The sequence below is a fragment of the Thermobia domestica genome, chromosome 12 (assembly GCF_964235325.1).
Source record: "Thermobia domestica chromosome 12, izTheDome1.hap1.1, whole genome shotgun sequence".
In the NCBI taxonomy this organism is placed as follows: domain Eukaryota; kingdom Metazoa; phylum Arthropoda; class Insecta; order Zygentoma; family Lepismatidae; genus Thermobia; species Thermobia domestica.
In genome coordinates this window covers 226235610-226255202 of record NC_137465.1, presented here as the reverse complement: position 1 = coordinate 226255202, position 19593 = coordinate 226235610, and the positions used below count along the sequence as shown (strand labels likewise).

General features: G+C 35.1%; 1 protein-coding gene across 1 annotated transcript in view; it reads right to left on the bottom strand.

The window, feature by feature from the left end:
- The window catches only part of LOC145667068 (ABC transporter G family member 20-like), a 130029-nt gene that overhangs the window by 11242 nt on the left and 99194 nt on the right, over positions 1 to 19593 (bottom strand). The window contains exons 12-15 of the mRNA XM_081734767.1: positions 18648 to 18718; positions 10540 to 10628; positions 6797 to 6973; positions 366 to 452 (exon numbers count right to left, since the gene is read on the bottom strand). Coding sequence (XP_081590893.1) covers positions 366 to 452; positions 6797 to 6973; positions 10540 to 10628; positions 18648 to 18718 — 424 coding nt within the window. The remainder of the gene's footprint in view (positions 1 to 365; positions 453 to 6796; positions 6974 to 10539; positions 10629 to 18647; positions 18719 to 19593) is intronic.

The window sequence follows — 19593 nt, the reverse complement described above, 5'->3', positions numbered from 1 at the left end:
ATAGTTGAAGTAAAACTAAATTTCCTTTAGATGTTAAGCATTATAGTTGAAGTAAAACTAAATTTTCTTCAGATGTTTAGCATTATAGTTGAAGTAAAACTAAATTTCCTTTAGATGTTAAGCATTATAGTTGAAGTAAAACTAAATTTCCTTCAGATGTTAAGCATTATAGTTGAAGTAAAACTAAATTTTCTTCAGATGTTAAGCATTATAGTTGAAGTAAAACTAAATTTCCTTTAGATGTTTAGCATTATAGTTGAAGTAAAACTAAATTTCCTTTAGATGTTTAGCATTATAGTTGAAGTAAAACTAAATTTCCTTCAGATGTTTAGCATTATAATTGAAGTAAAACTAAATTTACTTACCACACAAGGTGAGAGTTGGAAATAATGTTCCAAGAGTTCCTTGTAATGCTGTTGATTCATTGTCACACATTCCCGACAAAGCGAAGCCTACAAAGAAGGAATTACGAATATAATTGTATCGGTCATTGCAGGAAGGGCACATGTTCTGTATTATTAATATAGAACATGTGTCCTTTCTGCATCTCATTTTCAGGTATTCACAATGAAAAATATTTAAGAAAAGAAACATGATGGGCCATTTATCTTAAAAAAGCACTTATAACTTTTAAACTAATGGGTGAAATACGATGAAAGTTTGTAACATCCAAATATTGAGAAGTGAACATTATTTGACATACTCCGCAATAACACAACAAAGTTGCCAACTTAACATAAAGTTCTATTTTTTTTCAAATGGCACTATATTAAGTTGTCACATATTAAACGTAAAACGTCGTCATATTTATTGTTCAGTATTACAAATTAATGACGCTACAATATAACAAAGATCCGTAAACATAAAAATTTCGGAGGCCTCTACAACAGTATTTTCACATATTCTAAAGATAAAGATGAATATACTGGAGTGTGAAGCACCGCAAAATAATCTTTCAAACTAATAAGTGCAAAGTATGTTTTGTTATACAGTGAAAACAATATTTATTTAAAAAATACGTTATGCATACTATACATTGGCCCAAATAAATACCTTACATATAAGAGATATCTTATAGGAAGATCTTATATACAAGATAATCTTATATTGATTTTCTTAACACATAAATTTATTTTTTCTGTCTTTTCTTTGACCTATCTAGGATGTACAAGTATTTCATAAACGCATGTTAGTAAAAGGTGAAAGGTTTGGCAATTCTGAAATCGCTGTATCTGAACTTTTCAAATCTCCAACGTGGACTTTTACCGTGACCTGTAAATTCCTTTTTACCATCCAAAGTCATTTCCTTTGTATTCACATATTCCCTCGTACATCCCTGAACTTTTATGTTTGTCATCTTAACTTAGGTTTTCTTTTCTTTCTTTTTCTTTTTTTAAATAACTACGGTATTGTAATTTCAAACTTGTTCCAAATATTGCTTATGACCCGAAACATTGTAATGCTTTCTGTCAGATTTTTGTTTCAAGCATATTTTTCTTTTACTTTGCACCTGGTTTGATGTGTTCTGTCTAATCTCACAAACAGTTCCTAAGTATGGAAATGCCATGACCATTTAATTTCCCCAAATATGTGATAAGTTATACTAACAGATTAAACTATCAATGAGTTATATCCGACGCTACTATCTATTGCTATCAGAGCATGATCAAAGACATAACATCGTTGAAGATGTGAACCCTCGTATACAGTGGTCGAAGAGAGATGGTATGCGGTGGTATGCCATACCGCCTCTGGTTTTTTAGTGATGAAGGCATACCACCTCTGGTTTTTCAGTAATCAAGATATACCATCACTGGAGATTAGATGCTAAATAACTTCAATAAATCCTTTTTATACACATAAATTGACGAATAGCTTTGCACGTCAAAGATTTATTTCTTATGTAGAAATAATTTCTAAGTTGACAACACGGACATTTTTATCTTTTTTCTACCTTTTCTTTTTAAAATGAGGTGTCTTCAAAGAAATTTGTCTAGTATATATTTTGATGAGCTATATTGAATTTTCTTATTATGTGTGTCGTCTTCCTTAATGTATATAGATAAATGTCGTATTTTGAGCATGGACGGATTTAGGAGTTGTCTGCTGTGGGGGTCGAACCTTCCGGGAGTTTGGATTACCCCTCAGTCAAGTAAGGGTCCGGGAGCTTTCCGCAGGAAATTATTAATATAAAAATTCAGTTTTTGAGTATTTTCGTGAATAATTCTCCATAATACAACATAAAGGGATTAAAACAATTTTTTTTTCAGCTGTTGGTGGAGAATCAAAGTCTCTCCAATGGCGAGGAATCAAAGTCTCCCCTCGTAACTACAGAGAAGCTCTCCAATGGCTTTTAGTCATTATGTAAATAGAAATGCAACCTTTTAGTCAACATACCCTTACTGTATTTCAACATTTAAATAGGAGGTATGACGAGTCAAAATCGTAATAAAACATACCGCCTCTGCTTTTTTCCACTTCGAACTCTGCTCGTATGTCCAAATTTTGCGATTTTCCTCCTTGGCATAAACCTGATGTCAAAGCAATAGCCTATATTCTAGCAAACTCTCGTGCATCACAAGACATCGATTGCTGATAAATAACCGATTACAGCGTTCGCTTGCACGTCGATCGTTGGCAACTTCAGATGATACCTCCTCGTATGGCAATGAGTTCAATGTATTATATCCATATGTGCTGTGATGAGAGCAGTTCTACCAGCGTGTTTTTAAAGGATAAACATATTTTGGAAAGTCTGAAATATTAATAGTGCGAATATATTTAGTGACGCTTTTCGTCTAAAAAAAACTAACAAATTGTATATACAAGGTATCACACCTTCAACGACGAAAACACTTCTTGACCTCAGTAAAACATCATTAATTTAGCCGAAGATAGGAACATTGGCCTTTTGTAATTCTAAATATAATTTTTGGCACTCGTGAGTTGCTATATAAATACTAAAAGATATTATCGATAAGTGACATACATTTTATGTCTTGATAGCTTCCTTTTTCATAATACTTCTGGGAGCTGCTGTGTTATCTTAGTTACCTTCCTTAAAACTCTTTTAACTTACTAGTTGGTCAAGAGTACAGACCAAGGAACATACAAAAGAATTTAACAGCATTTAAAATTTACTTCACTGATTCGATAACATTTTTCGGAATCCGTAAAGCATCTTATAAATATCCGAATTATTAGCACTGTGGGAAATATTGATACTAGAAACAAAGAATACACTGTCACAACAATTTAATTACTTAAGCATAACTTAATGATAGCGTAGTATCAGGATCATTTAAAAAATATTTTATTTTTTCTTGATTATTTTATTTTTTATTAAATAAAGGAATAAAAAATATATTAAATTAGGAAACAGAAAGATTGAACAAAAAATGAATTTTATTTCTCCATAGTTTCAAACGAGTAAATAAATAAACTCTGCTAAAGATAGTAAAGAGGGTTATGGCGGATGGAGATAGTCACCATTAAAGTCATCGTTACCTGTTAACTTCTTAACGGATTAACTCCACTAACGAACTCTAGCCAGATAATCGCTCTAGCTGCCTATTAAAAAAAACCGCTTTCGTTCAAAGGGTTATCGTGTGCACTAACATTACAACCTTACACAGCGTACTAATGTGACCCCCAAAATTCATGTGCTTGATGTATGGCTCTACACTAATACTGCAGCTCATTTTATGAACAGCATTACTAAAGCATCGTTTCGTCTTATTTTTCTCATATAGTTTCACATTGTAATCAATCCTTAAAATTCTCATGTATCTGTTTAATTCTCTTGGTTTTATTAGGATCACACAGTGGGTCTTATAAGATTATACTGTTAGTCGTTATAAGATTGTACTCTTCGCACTTATAAAATTGTGTTTATAGGATTGTACTATTAGTGCTTATAACACTGTACTGTTAGTATTTATAAAAATGTACTGTTAGTACAAAACTCGTCGAACTTGTTAGTATTTATAAGATTGTATTTATAAGTAAAGCTCGGGATTAATGGCGAAATAAAAGCCCGAAAATGGCTAGCAAAATTGCAAAATAAACACTCAAAAATGTCAGGTAAAATGACAAAATAAAATAAACAAGTAATCACAAACTTTGGGGAAAAAAATAGATACTAAAATATGTAAAACTATAAAAGGCTATAATTCGTTTACTAACCGAATAAAACGTTTCATTTTGCACTTTGTACTTACCACTTAAAATTCTGGAAACTTGCGCAACCCTTGAAGGGACGACATCTAACAATTTATTCGCCATTCTTCAGTAGTAACAATAACTTAAAAACACTACCACATTCTATTCACATGCGGTTACATTAGCACAAACATTCAAAGCACAAGAAAACCAAAGTGAAGTCATTTTACACTACACTAACAGTTTATTTTCTCTTACGAAAGTGTTTTCATATTTTTGTTCTCTAAATTTGTTAACATCTTTTTAAGATTTTCAAAGAAAAGACTTTGCCTCCTGTCAGAAAGAATTCGCTTTAAATGTGGAAATGATCTTTCCACAACTACAGATGTCATTGGAGCATACTTGAAACATGTAATTTGGGAAGGATCCATGTTATTGTCAACAGTTGTATCAGCATCACCTTCCATAACACGAGCGATGTCCTTCAATTTTCCCAAACCTTAATTAGCACTTACAACACGATCACATATACGCCGAATGTACTCGCCCTTGTCACCAGGTACAACACTCAGATCGTTGAGAGTATCACTGAAGATTTTCAGATAACTAGCGAGTGTCTGTTCTTTTTCTTCCAGCTTAGCAATAGCATCTGGTAACTTTGCAAAATGTGTTGCAATGAAGACTAATTCTTTTTTCAAGGAATTCTTCTTAAGCAAACTTTGAGCAGCCTTAATTGAAGACGCATCATCCTCATCAAAAGTATCAATGATTCTTTTGATGGATTCAATGTTGTTAGCATAATAGAGAACAGCTGTAATGCATGTACCCCATCTCGTTAAGACAGGCTGTGGTGGAAGCGGAAGTTCAGGGGCTAATTCGCGAAACGTACTTGTTCGCGAGTGAGCTTTCAGAAATACCTTTTTCACACTTGACACAAGAAGGTCAACGCCAGGAAAATGAGAACGAACTTCCTCTGCAATTCTATGTAGCGTGTGTGCCAGACAGGTGACATGCAGCATACGTGGGAATAGAATCTTGAGGGCATTTTCTGCACTTCTCATGTATGCAGCTTCGTCTGCGACAAAAAGAAGGGTCTTATCGTATTTTACACATTCTGGCCCCAGAACACCCAGTGATTTTGTAAAAACCTGTGCAATTGCCGTCCCATTTACTTTTTCCAGAACTTCTGATGCAATCAAAAATGTTTGTGTGCCTTCTTCCCCTTCCAAAGTTCCAACTATAATGTTGGTAATGGAACGTCCTAGAATATCGGAAGTTTTATCAATTGAAATCCATATATTTTTGTCAGCAACATTTTTACGAATAGTTCTGCTGTACGAGCTATCAACGTAAGTCTTTCTCAAAGATGATTCACTTGGAACTTTTTGTTTTGTGTATTTCTCGAGAAAGTTTCTAAAGCAAATATTTTCTAACTTCGATGAAGGAATGTCCGCGTTAATTAGAGCTTCACACAGATCACTCGCAAAACTGTTAGTACGCGAAGCGGGATTCGTGACTGTTCCAAGAAGATTTTGAACCTTTTCATCAGCTGTTTTGCGTGTCCTTGCAGAATTGTGTTTTGCAGTGCTTATATGCAGTGCAGTGGTGGGTGTTACAAAATAACGCTTTTCAGCGGAAACCACAGTTTCACATGACTTACAAAACAGTACAGAACCGTCTGTTGAAAACACAGTACGCCCGAATTCACTCAAAATTTTCCAACTTCTGTTGCCGAGAAAGACCAACTTTCGGCATCTTGAAATACTGAAACGCACATAAATACCAGTTCTGTATCACGCACACCTAAGGTTCACAATAACTGCCCACCTGGCTATTTCTTGAAAGTAAGCATCTTCGTTTGTCATTCCAAGAACCAGACACTGCTTCAAAATTCCAAGAACTGAATACGGACTAGCATCCCCGCCCCTCCACTTGTCACATTCCAGCGGGAATAGACAAGTTATTATCAGACACCGAGATCGCTTGCCCAGATAAGAGAGACTCAGATCTGTGGTATGCTGTCATTCATGAGTAAATAAAAAGTAGTGGAAGAGAAAACCTGTGACAATGGCAAAAAATTGCTTTTAAATTGTGAAACTGCACTTTTCCTGAAAATATCATGAAAATTGCAATAATGGCACTTATGACATTTTGCCATTAATTCCAGGCTTTATTTATTAGAACCACCGCGCTGTTGAAGATAGATCATCGACAACCCTCACTACAGCCCGGATCACGCTCCAAGCGACTTTTACCTGTTCCCGCACTTGAAGTAGCACCTAGGAGGCCGTCGGTTCGTTTCAGACTAGGAGGTGAAACACTTTGTGCCAACGTAGCCGAACACGTACGAACAGATTTTTTTACCGGGAGGGAATTTTCAAACTCATTCCACGATGCGACAAGTGCCTCAACTATATGAGACAGTGTTGAAAAATAAAGTAATGCATGTACTTTCTGTTGGCTGTAAAGATTGTATGAAATAATATATACATGTTTTACTGCAGGGTTCGTAACCTTACTTTCCGATTACCTTCTCGTATTTCGTGTGATCTTCTCTATTATCTTTACCAGATATAATTTGAAAATGAAATAAAAAAGGAAAATAACAGAAAGTACTAAATAATTAAGAACTCACCAAATGTCATTCCACAAACACATAACAGAAACAGCATTAGTAGTACTAAAGCATACGATCCCTTCATGACAGTTTCGAATATGGCAAAATAGCAGAAAGATACAATTAATGACTGCAGAATCGCTACTACCATATAAGTCAAAATGTGCGCACTGAAAAATTCAGCATGGTTCACACCTATTAAAATGCATAGAAAGACATATTAACATAAATATAAAACATTATAAAGTAAAACATAAGTATAACAACATACAAAGTAAAAAAATAATATAAGTTCATTATTTTATGAAAGCAATTTTGTATTGCTCTTAGCTTAAGGAAGAGCATTAAGAATAATATCTTACTGCCCAGTGGTGCCCATCCCCCCTAATGTCCATGACGCACCCCCCCTCAATTGTCTATCCGTAGGTGTTCTTCCATAAAAAAAAAATCTTTTGGATTAATTTTACCACCCTCTCAAGCATATTTATATAGATTTTTACCCCCCCAAATATTTCAATGACGCAGTTTGCGTCATAACCCCCCTTTGTGGGCACCCCTGTTACTGCCACAACGTGAAGTCGAATTTACAGATACAATGTCCAATCGTGATAACGAAGAAATCAAAAGAGAGAGAAAAACGGAACTTGGCACGAAGCAACTATAAGGATGGGGACATTTTTACACACATAAAACAGAAACACTCAACTAACAGTGTTGCCAAATCAACAAAAATTATGTTTTTTCTTCAAATAGCACTACGTCAGATTATTACATATACCAAATCAACATGTCAAAGGAAAATCTAAAATATAACTTTTGTCATTCAATGTTGCAAACTAAGGACGTTATAGTATCACTAGCATTCAAAGTTTGGAAGCCTCTAACACACATACAGCACAACGGAGATGGACAAGACAATGCACATCGGAAGTACCTTAGCGTTGGATACCACGGTCATGGTATGACTTGTTTCGAAAGAATAGGAACGAAGTTACAAGAGCTTGAAAATTTGAAATTTTTTTTCAAAAGGTTTTATTTCGAAAACATGCTTAGATATGTATCATATCTAGTTGCTTGTAAGGTTTGCAATTGGCAATAAGTGAATTTGCCGTTTACAGCACTTCAATATTTCAAACCGTTGCGGAGATATGAAGCGCATTGCTGAAGTTCGCAATACTATTTAAAACCATGTAATTGCGAGAACTTGCTGTAATTGAAGCTACTAGAAACTATTGCTGTAATGCTATAAAAGAAAAGGAAAACAATCATTTTAAATCACAAATACGCCATTTTCAGCAGTGTTGCGAACTTTATCAATGTTTGTCATATCTCCGGAACGGTTCACGAGTGTGGAAAACTACACTGCAACACGCATTATTTCGAGCATAAGAAATCATGGAGTGGTGCTCTATATTAGCGTAAGGGAGAATACACATACGCTACCTAAAATGTGTATTTTAGGAATGTGTAACGTATGCACAATGAGTTCCCTACAGGGAAAATTCCCAGACATGCTCGCAACAGAATTCTCAAATATGCTCTGATTCAAAGGTGTATGCAAAGTAGGCGAAAGGTAAACCTTTATAGCAGCGAATAAAACATGTTGCAATATGTATTGTTTCACGTTTATATTTGTAAAAACCGTGAAATCTACTGTGAAACAATTAGTAGTGAGCGCAAAAAGTTTTTTTTTCGGTTTTTGGTTTTTAACAAAACCGGTTTTTGAATATTTTCAAAAAACGGTTTTTCACCGAAACCGGTTTCGGTTTTCTCCAAAACCAGTTCCGGTTTTTCACCGGATCCGGTTTAGGTTTTCTTCGAAATCGATTCGATTTTTTTTTAAATTGGTTCTATTTCTGATCAGAATAGTGTTTCCACAGATATAGCTTTATGTGTTTTCCAAAAGTTTTTACCGAAGCCAGTTTCCGTGAAAATTCGAACCGATTTTTATAGAAAACCGAAACCGGTTTCGGTGAACAACCGATCCAATTTTGAAGAAAACCGAAAACGGTTTCGGTGAAAACCGAAACGGTTTATGGAGAAAACCAAAATCGGTTTCGGTTAAAAACCGAAGCTTTCGGTGAAGGTTTTTCGGATTTCGGTTTCTCTAGATACCGGTTTCCGGTTTTTATTAAAAAAAGGTTTTGCTCATCCCTAGAAACAATACATCACGGAACGAATTATTCCGAACACGAGGAACCATAGAAGTCCCTAACATTTCTTATCTCTTGCCAACATATTACGTATTCACTGCCTTAAAGGCTTGTCTATTTCTTACTTTGGGCAAACTTTAATTCAGAGCATATCTGAAAATTCTGTTGGCAGCATGTGTGGGAATTATGCCCGAAGTCCCTTGTGCACACATTGTACATTGCTAAAAACATGCATGTTGTAATCCCTTACAGCACAAGATGTGCTAGGCATGTGCCAGTTAGGTGTCCCAGCTACTTTTTAGGTACTCGACACTTGGCACATATGATATTCATGTGCTAAGTATGTACTTCAGCTAAATACAGTTTTAGGTACTTGTTACACCTACTTGATATTTGCAACTATGTACTACAAATATAGCATTTATATACCTGGCTCAGTTTTGCACTCCAACAGTCATTTGTTTTTATGTGGTCACTTGGGACATATATCTGTCATGTTCTAGGTACGTCCTTTAGGTGCATATTGCTTCAGATACCCTAACAGCACAAGATGTGTTAGATATGCTACATTTAGGTGTTCTAAATTCATCTTCCATATTTGATGCATTTGTTGCTTCTTTTCCTAAGCGATTGTGTACTAGAAGCAACAAATGCATCAACTTTATAGATGACATCTGTCGCCGATCATTTGAAAGTGAATATGGAAGAACCATGAAATAAAGTAAATAGACACTCGTCATTTTGTTAAGAAATTACATGGCGAGCAGATTTTATCTGATCCCAAATGATTATAGTCGAATATACGCCGTTAAAGGAGCACTCTGATTAGCCAAATTCAAAAGACCTCAACAATTTATCCCTCTACAAGTGACATTCTCTTTATCGCCTCCGTGGCCAAGTCGGAAGAGCACGCGACTAGTAATCCAAAGGTTCGTGGTGCGTGCCCACCTGGAGCACATTTTTTTTACTTGTTTTAAATATTTTTAGACACCTCAATGTAAACACATTACTCATATGGGCGATTTAACATACACGTATTTTGGGGGAGTAATTTTGTGGTTCATTGACGCTTACGGAATGGAGAACATACCTAGAACATACTAGGCATGTTCCCCAGGTATATTTCAGGCATGTGCCTAGGGGCGAACATAAACTGTGACTATCACTTGCCATCCATATGATTTCTCTCTCAGAGGTATATAAGGCGCATACTGGACACATTCCCATTTACCTGAGGGAACATGATAGGCATATGCCTCTATGTAATTGTGGTGTTAGGAAATGTAGTTTTTCCACGCTTTTGAACGACTTTAACTCTGAAACTGCATTTTAACCTGCAGGTTTATATGGACTTGTTTATCTTTTTTGATTTGACTAGACTTCACACATCTTATGAGAAAAAGTATTGCAGTGCGGCTAGGACGTTGACTACGGTTTGTTTGAATGGCTAATCTTCGCAGATCTTATGAGAAACGGACGGCTAGTGCGGCTAGGACGTTTACTATAGTTTGTTTGAGTGGCTAGTATTTAGTAGACATTTGTGCTCTCTACAAACTTATCAAACCAAAACATTTTTCGTTGAGAAACTGCTCATAGCTTGATACATACCTGCCACATACAAACGGCATAGCAGACCTTGATTCACCTCTATAATAAAGGCCATTGCAGTATGACCCATCGACAAGAAATACAATATACTGAAAATAGACAACATCTCAAATTAAATTAAAATGGCGATTCAAAGAATAGTGCAAGTACAAACACTCGCTTCTAAAATACCTAAATAAATAAATTAGGTTAAGCTCCACCAAACACGCTGTTCACTTATACAGTATCTAATATTTAAGCCTTAGATTGCGACTAATCCCTTGGAACCTGTAAAAAAGGGCATATTTTAGTCGAGCTGGATTTAAAATTATAGTGCTATTTCTATTGTAACTGTAATAACACAATCATATTTTCCTTCATTATTCACATACTCAGAACTTTATTTTCAAATCTTCTATACTATGTTGGAATTTCATAGTATATTAATATTGTCCAGTGGGAAACGAAAGAATAGTTTATAATGTTCCAAATGTATCTGCAGCAATTACTACTGATTACACTGTTTGGTAACTATATAACGCTAGACCAAGTGCCCTTTTTTCGGCCGTTTCAGATAAAACTACTTGGTATATCTCTGGTCCCTGACTCAGCAAACTTACTGACGTCGTGACGACATGGATTGTCACAAATATGGTAATGAGGATTTGGGTGGTGTGTGTATATATAATAAGGTAACTTATCATTATGGATTTATTAGGAAGTAGATGGTGCCATCTTTTATTTTATGGAGACATACGACCTTATTCTACCTTTGCCCTTTCCATCCTACTGTAGAGATATTGGATTTCCCTCATATTATTAATATTCAGTATATAAACAAATCAAGATTTAATAACGATTTTATTTATTTTTTTTATTTTTTTCTCTTCATTTTCTGTGGATGATGAGAGATAGTCACAACTTGGAATAATAAGACAGTCAGCAAACATTTCAAAATTCTCTTTAGTAGACGATTCCTCATTCTTCATTCTTGGTAAATTTATGTAACTTATGTAACCTGATGTAACCGAAGTGTTCTGTAACTGTTGACAAATTATTAAATAAGTCGAGAATTCCATTTACCTTGCACTTTCCTGAATCCTTACACGTGCGTACGTTGGATGTTTTCCGTAATTTCGACGGCCATCTTCCTACTTTGGTTGATATAAAAACGTCCCAGGACCCGGAAGAGAGGAGTAGCACACGAGAAGCGGTGAAGTACACGAGGAGCGAGTGTGAGCAAAGGCAGGAGAGAACTATATCAAATCCCACGCCAATTCGATACAGAGGCCGAGACATGGAGACGACCAGTCCACGACCAGGAACTGAGGTACGGAATACACATCCTAGGTCCTAAACGCCCAAACAACCTTCCTTTTATTTCTTCCTAAACATACTCTCGACTCTCTCTCTTTTTTTTAAATATGTGTTCTTATTTATTTCTACCCACATGTCCTACAAACTAAATACGCTCGTCGTCTTCTCAGATACCTCTCAATTCTACCAGTGAGCTAGATTTCCCAAATTAACGATTATAGTTTCTATTATTTCTTCAAAACGACGACGAAAGCATTCCAACCGAATGCACAAGCGTAAGACTACCTTTCTGGTCTCAAACAGGTGTGTAATGAATTGAGAAAATATATTCGAAGATCCGATACCGGCTGGTAATATAAAATAACGAAGCCCTCGTGATCTAAAATCTAGATTGTGATTGGTTGGTTTCGAACCCGGAATGGAAGCCATGGATCAACTGACGTCGATCGTCAGTTGGTCACTGTTTAAGGTACGTAGTGTTTGTTTCTTTACACTTTCTTACATTATTATTATTATTATTATTATTATTATTATTATTATTATTATTATTATTATTATTATTATTATTATTATTATTATTTTGTGTGAAAAGTGGTCGAAAATTTTGTCAGTGGAATTCCGTGAGTATGCTTAATGTATTTGAAAGATGATTATTTAAGGATTGACATATTTAGACACGAGCAAGTGTAAAATTTTGCTACTGGAAAATTTGATACTTAAAGACGAGAAAATTAGAGGTTGCTGTAGGAATTAGAAAATTGGAGGTTGTTGACATTATCTGGGAGCGCTACGCGGACTTTTAATACAGTACCGGCGGAAACTCTCCCCACTTTTTTCAGGATTATTTCCCCGGTAAACAGGTCTACAATTTGAAAATTAGAAATGTTCTGTTCTCTTATTCTTTCAAGCACGGATTTTGGCCCGGGGTGGTCATTCGGAGTGAAAGGGGATTAAGAGTGTTTCGTTACAACGTTAGTTAGAAATCACCTTACTTTTCACAAGCCGCCTCTAAAGGACTTTTCCTAAGCCTAGTATTAGATATATTGTTTTCTCGCACCCCAAAACAATAGATTTTTTTTAGCATTTCGTGGAAACTTTGGGTAAAAGCATTAAACAATATATAACTATGTAACTAGAGCCTTTCTATTTGAACTGTGCCCTTCTGGCGCTACTGTCGATGTGTGTGTTCCTGTACTTCCTACCAAAGAGGAGGGACAAGTCGCTGCGGCCAAGATCTTTCATTTGTTGGATGCGGAAGCGTTGCCATAATGAATTATTTCACGAATTTCGCTGTGCACTATCTTGTTAGTCACTCTAAGTAGCCCACGATCTTCACGCGCCAAGACCAAACAACTGAATGACAAATTGGCAACACAGCTGAGGTCATTCACTTCTTTTTCCTACGGAAAGAGAGGGTTTCCTCCGTCATAGGGTGACGGGGGCGGGACCGAATTATAGTTGGCATATTTTCCGAGGGCACACCAAAGATAGATAGGCTCTAGTATGCATTCATTCAATATATATTCGTATTTAACCACTTGCCTTACATAATACACTTACAAAATTTTATTTACTCTACATACATTTTATTTATTTATTTATTTATTATTATTATTATTATTATTATTATTATTATTATTATTATTGTTGTTGTTGTTGTTGTTGTTGTTGTTGTAATATACAGATGTTGACAATAAGTGTGCTCGAACTGAAATTCATAATTGTTTATCCTATGACATCACAACAGTTTGAATTTAAAAAGAAATTAAAATTATTAACCCGAGTTAACTCGTTTATCTGGAAAATACACATAATAAGTGTAATTATATTTTGCATAGTTTTTAAATTGTTCCCTTCAAATACAGACACAAAGAGAAATAGAACTATAACCAGATTAATATTTTTGGACATATGAAATAAAATTCTCTGTTAAACTCTTAAAGTTATTGTCCCAACTTAACTCGCTTTTTGTAAGGGCATTGCACAAAATCATTTCTCTTTCGAAAGAAAAAATAAAATAAAATAAAATAAAATAAAATAAAATAAAATAAAATAAAATAAAATAAAATAAAACTTGCAACAATACTTTGCTATTCTAGATAATGTTGCAATTTGAATATTTATTTGCAACATACATCTAGAAGCTAAATTTGTCACTGAGTGGGAAATGAGAAATCCTGCGCTAACACAAAAACCACAAACTTCGAGATTCTACTGAACACAAAATCAATTCGAGATTCTACTGTATGTGAGACATGATTTGAACAATTTCCTTCGTTTTTAGAACTTAAACGTGTGCGCGTCTCGAAATATGCCATTCTTAGTTAGTGGCTTACGGGACTTGAACAGAACAAATCGTAAGAACAGTGTAATTGTTATATCATCGAGAGTCTTATAAAGGTTTGCATGTTCCAACAGTTTGCATATCCAGTAAATAGATCGAATGTTTTAATCTAATAAAGCTATTTTTCAAATTACTTGTATATAAAGATATGATGCATGTTATATGTTATGACGTAGATATAAGGTGGTAAGTGCAAAAGAGTAATGACTTGAGTTCGCTTCAGTCTATCTTATCGTTGTACTGCTTAAGTTGATTGATGGTTATTTGACTCACCATGATTTGGACGTACAGTGTTGCGTTCCTGCCCTTTCATATAAACAAACATTTGGGGAGCTAGTACTTCAGGCTCCAGATACGAAACTTTTCCGGATTTAGTTGGGGGTGCGGTACTAGGCGGATCATAGTTACCAGTCCTAATGTTTGACTCGGAAAAGGTGAAGAAGTCGGAAGGGACATACCTACTGTAATAATTAAATGTTCACCTGTAATATTTAACAAATATTTATTTCAGAATAAAATAAAACTTTTGCCTCCTCTCAGTTTGGTGTTTTGAATTTAACATAGATTTTAGCACAGAGGCTACATGAAACATAGGATCAGGGGTAAAAGTGCGGGGGAACGCAGGGGGATGCCGTACCCCCACCTCGAAAATATATGTACGGCGTCCCCCGAGTTTCTAAAAAAAACAATGAGCAAAGATAGACAGGAGGAACGGCGTGGCGTCATGCCGCTACCTACCGTCGCCCCACATTTTCAGATCTACTCCTTCATAGGATCACAAACGTGTCTCTCGCACAGAACATGCAAACACTAATCATTTATTCCTTACAGACTGTGTACTTATTTCTGTAATTTTTTAGTCTTGTTGTTTACCGTCAGCATCAATGTTGTCCGTAATTGTTTTGTTCTTAAATTACTATTAATTAACTAATAATATGGAGGTACACTAATGACGATTGTTTTAAATATTACTTGTAAGAATGTAGTACTTGAAACTTCCAGTTTTGGGAAGTAACGTAGCGCAAGTAACGCATTACTTGTAACGCGTTACATTTTTTCCAAAAGTAACTAACGGTAACGCGTTACAAATTTTTGAGTAACGTACCTAGTTTGCGTTACTTTTTTCGCGTTACATTTCGGATGAGTAACTATAATATATGTATTTTTTTCGGAAACAAATGTTTCTTTCCTGTAAGTGAATTTCTCAGAATGAAACAATGGAGCATGAACTACATATGTCAGTGACCCACAGTCACCGACACACAGAGAAACACTTCATAGTGCCACTTGCTGTTTTTGGAAGATGAGGACATCTTAAAGGAAATCACGTGTACTGATTGCAAGAACCTAGAAGATTTTGTCCTAGATTTTGACAGCTCCAAATCAATATAATCACTGAGTGAACTAGGAGTGCAATGATACCGGTAGTCTATTTTACTTTGATTGGTGTTGTTTTTATAAAGACGGAGAACGAAAATATTTTACCGTTCGAACATTTGAAAGAATACTTTTTTCTTAAGAGCTGAGGCTGATGGTGGACATAATTTAAAAGTAAAGAGTCTGAAGTGCCCCGGCGGAAAATATTTATCAACAACTAGCGTGCCATAATTAACTATATACAGTAAGGGGTTAATATGAATAAACTGTGTTCTGATGAGCAGGTTTACTTTATTACTAGAAAATAGTTTGCTGATGGTATGCAATATTGGGGTTCTTTCAGATCAGTTTGCTTATCCTAGAGTCCCGTTCATTATAGAGTTAGAAACTAGCTTTAAAAAGCATGTATCGCTTTTAGAGTTACTGGCAAGTTTCTATTCGCCCCCAGTTCATGTGTTCTCACTTTATTAGTTGTAGTGTAATGTTTCTCTATATTCGCTATTTTTAATTTTACATAACAACATTGTTATTATCATATAATTAGTTTAGCAGAATAATAATAAGGAACCATTTTTTCTAACGCATAGGGATGAGCACGAGTCGAGTTTCACCGATTCAGTTTTTCCCATCGTGTTTCGAGTCTAGTCGAGTTTGATAAATGGCTCGTTCGTTTTAACTCGTCTTGAAATCGGCTTGATTACACTGGAAAGCGAAAGCTATGAGAAATGTAAGCTAAGTAGTAATATGGAATACTTTTAGTGTTGCTCACAAAGGGGACACTGCTTGCATCTCGTCTCTTCTCGATAGCGAGACCACAAGAGATTTTTTCTAAACAAGCTCAGCTCGGCACGGGTGGGTTGGGTGAGCTGTTGGCTCGGCTCACTTCTCGGTTCGGGTCGATAGTGAATGAGCTGTGAACCGTGCTGATCGAGTCGCTGACAATTCTAAACCCTGGCCGAGCAGTTTTGAAGATATTTGGCCAGTGCCCTATAAGTTTTAACAGTGTTTGGCTCGAACCCGAGTACTCAACCTAGGCCCTCAACCCAAATTCAGAAGCTCGTGAACAATGTCCTTGACTCCTAGACTTCACGACTACCGAGGTTGGCAATCAACTAGTTTTTAGTATTCAAATACAAACAGCCTATCTTCCATGTTTATATACAGTGTTGCTATAATTAATAATAATAATAATAATAATAATAATAATAATAATAATAATAATAATAATAATAATAATAATAATATAAGTTGTAGTAGTAGTAGTGCCATTGATAATAATTATATTGTCTATGTAATATACTTAAAGAGAGTACTCGAAACTACACACCGGATTTGGCTCGACTCGACTCGAAACTCGACTCCAATTCGAGTCGCGTTGGAGGAAACTTTTCGAGCCGAGTTCTCAGATCGAGCTCAAAGGTGTCTGTTTCTAGTCGAATCGAGTTTCAAAGAAAACTCATTTGAACTCGCTCGTACCCATCCTTACGAGTAACGCAGTATAGCACTGTATCAATGTTACAACATTACATGAAAATGCTCATATATCAAGTAAAAATGTGTCATTGCATTTACAAAAAGCGATTCAGAACGTGCAATACTACTACTACTACTACTACTACTACTACTACTATTACTAATAATAATAATAATAATAATAATAATAATAATAATAATAATAATAATAATAATAATAATAATAATAATAATAATAATAGCGGTAGTAATAGTAGTATGGAGAATTGAAGTAATTTTTTTCCCCACATATTTAAAGTTTCGGAGTTAAAAGTAACGCGTTACTTTCGAAGTAAAGTAACAGTTACTTTTTTGGGGCAAGTAACGCGTTACATTTTAAGAGAAAGTAAAGTAAGTTGTAACGCGTTACATTAACTTACCCAACACTTGAAACGTCCATACTAAATTAAGCTTTTCCCTGTAAAATAATATGTAATACTTCAAACACTATTTTCAGTTTTTCATTTAGTATCGTCTAAAATCTGTATATTTTCAATCTTGTAGTAGTCTTCTACGTTTTACCGATCCTGTAATTTCCGTGTTTGTAGTTTTTTAATCCTTGATGTTCATTTTAATTGTAGTTCTTTTTTAAAATTTTTTTTGTCACTGTTAAAAATACTTTCTTAAATCTGAGAAACTGTTTCTTATCTGTGGATCGAGATCTTTTCTTAGACTTTGGAATTCTCATTAATGAAAAATGAAGAAAAGCAGATGAGGAACGAGAAAATAAGAAACGGTTTCTCAAATTTAAGATTGTTTTTTTTTTTTTTTTTAATTTTTTTTTATAGTGTTCCTACACAATCACTTGTGTATTCAGGTAGTCACACAGAAAACCATATTCTTTTCTGTAATCTGTGAATGGCTTTCCCACTTTTTTCGGGACAACTACAGGTGTGAATTTACGAGGAGCTGTCAAAAATTTCCTGGAATTTCGTTATAACTATGTATTACCACAATATAGGTACACATTCACTTAATCGGCTTCTTGAGAACACATACACTCGCTCTTGTCATTGCTGGAAACAACGCTGAAAGTCCTTTTTTGACATGTTCCGAAATTCAGTCGTTGCGTTGGTTTGGATCCTTCTAAGGTAGGAAAACGGTTACCTTTGAGGATCTTTCTAATTTGGAGGAAGAGACAGAAATCCGCTGGTGCTAAATCCGGTGAGTAGGGAGGCTGGTAGAGGAAGAGAATGTTTGTTTCTGCGAGCCGTTTTGCCACCGTAGAAGACATCCAAACCAACACAACTGCTGAACTTCGGAACATACCAAAACAGGGCTTTCAGCGTTGTTTCCAGCAATGACAAGAGCGAGTGTATGTGTTCTCAAGAAGCCGATTAAGTGAATATGTACCTATATTGTGGTAATAAATATTTACAACGAAATTTCGTGAACTTTTTGAATGTCCCTCGTATGCTTAGTAAACAATGTTTTTTACAATAATGATTATGATTGTAGTTTTTGTTTGTATTTGTAATGACAAGTGAGATAAAGTGTTATTCCTGATCTTTACACATATAGTACAAGTATTTCTTAGAGTTATGACTTCGTGCATTGTTACTTCATTAAATTTCCTTACCTTGCCATGGCTCCAGGAGCTATAAAATCTGTGAACGTCATGCCTCTAGCTTCATAAACTGGATCTGTAAACTAAAATATGAAATTCATAATTGGAATTATTAAAGAAGAAAAACTATTAGTCTAACAGTGCATAATACGAAGTTCCTTATTTATTTCCTCCAACAGGGAGATCTTTCCAATAATAGCAGGTGTACGAAATTTGTTATATTATTATATTATGATAATATTAAGTAAAACAGAAATTAATAAATGAAAATAGTAAAATTATTAAACTAGCAATAAGCAAGTACAGTACATAACCTTGTATGTGGACATTCCATAGATCAATGCATACATCAAATGAACTCATATTCTCATTCCAGGCACAAAATCATACATATATAACACCCATACACGTTCACACACACACACACACACACACACACATATATATATATATATATATATAAGGTACTCACGCAACAATTTTTATAGAAGAGGTTTGGCTACGGGCATATAATCTAAAATATCTGGCCGTCTGGGATCAGATAAAATCTGCTCGCCATGTAATTTTATAACAAATTGACGAGTGTATGTTTACTTTATATCATAGTTCTTCAATATTCACTTTCAAATGATCAGCGACAGTTGCCATCTAATAAAGTTGATGCGTTTATTGCTTCTAGTACACGATCGCTTAGAAAAAGAAGCAACAAATGCATCAAATGTGGGAGATGAATTTAGAACACCCAAATGACGAATGCCTAGCACATCTTGTGCTGCTGAGGTATCTGAAATAATATGTACCTAAAGGACGTACCTAGAACATGACAGATATATATTCCAAATGACGACATAAAAACAAATGACTGTTAGAGTGGGAAACTGATCAAGATATATAAATGCTACATTTGTGGTACATAGTTGCAAATATTAATTAGGTGTAACAAGTACCTAAAACTGTA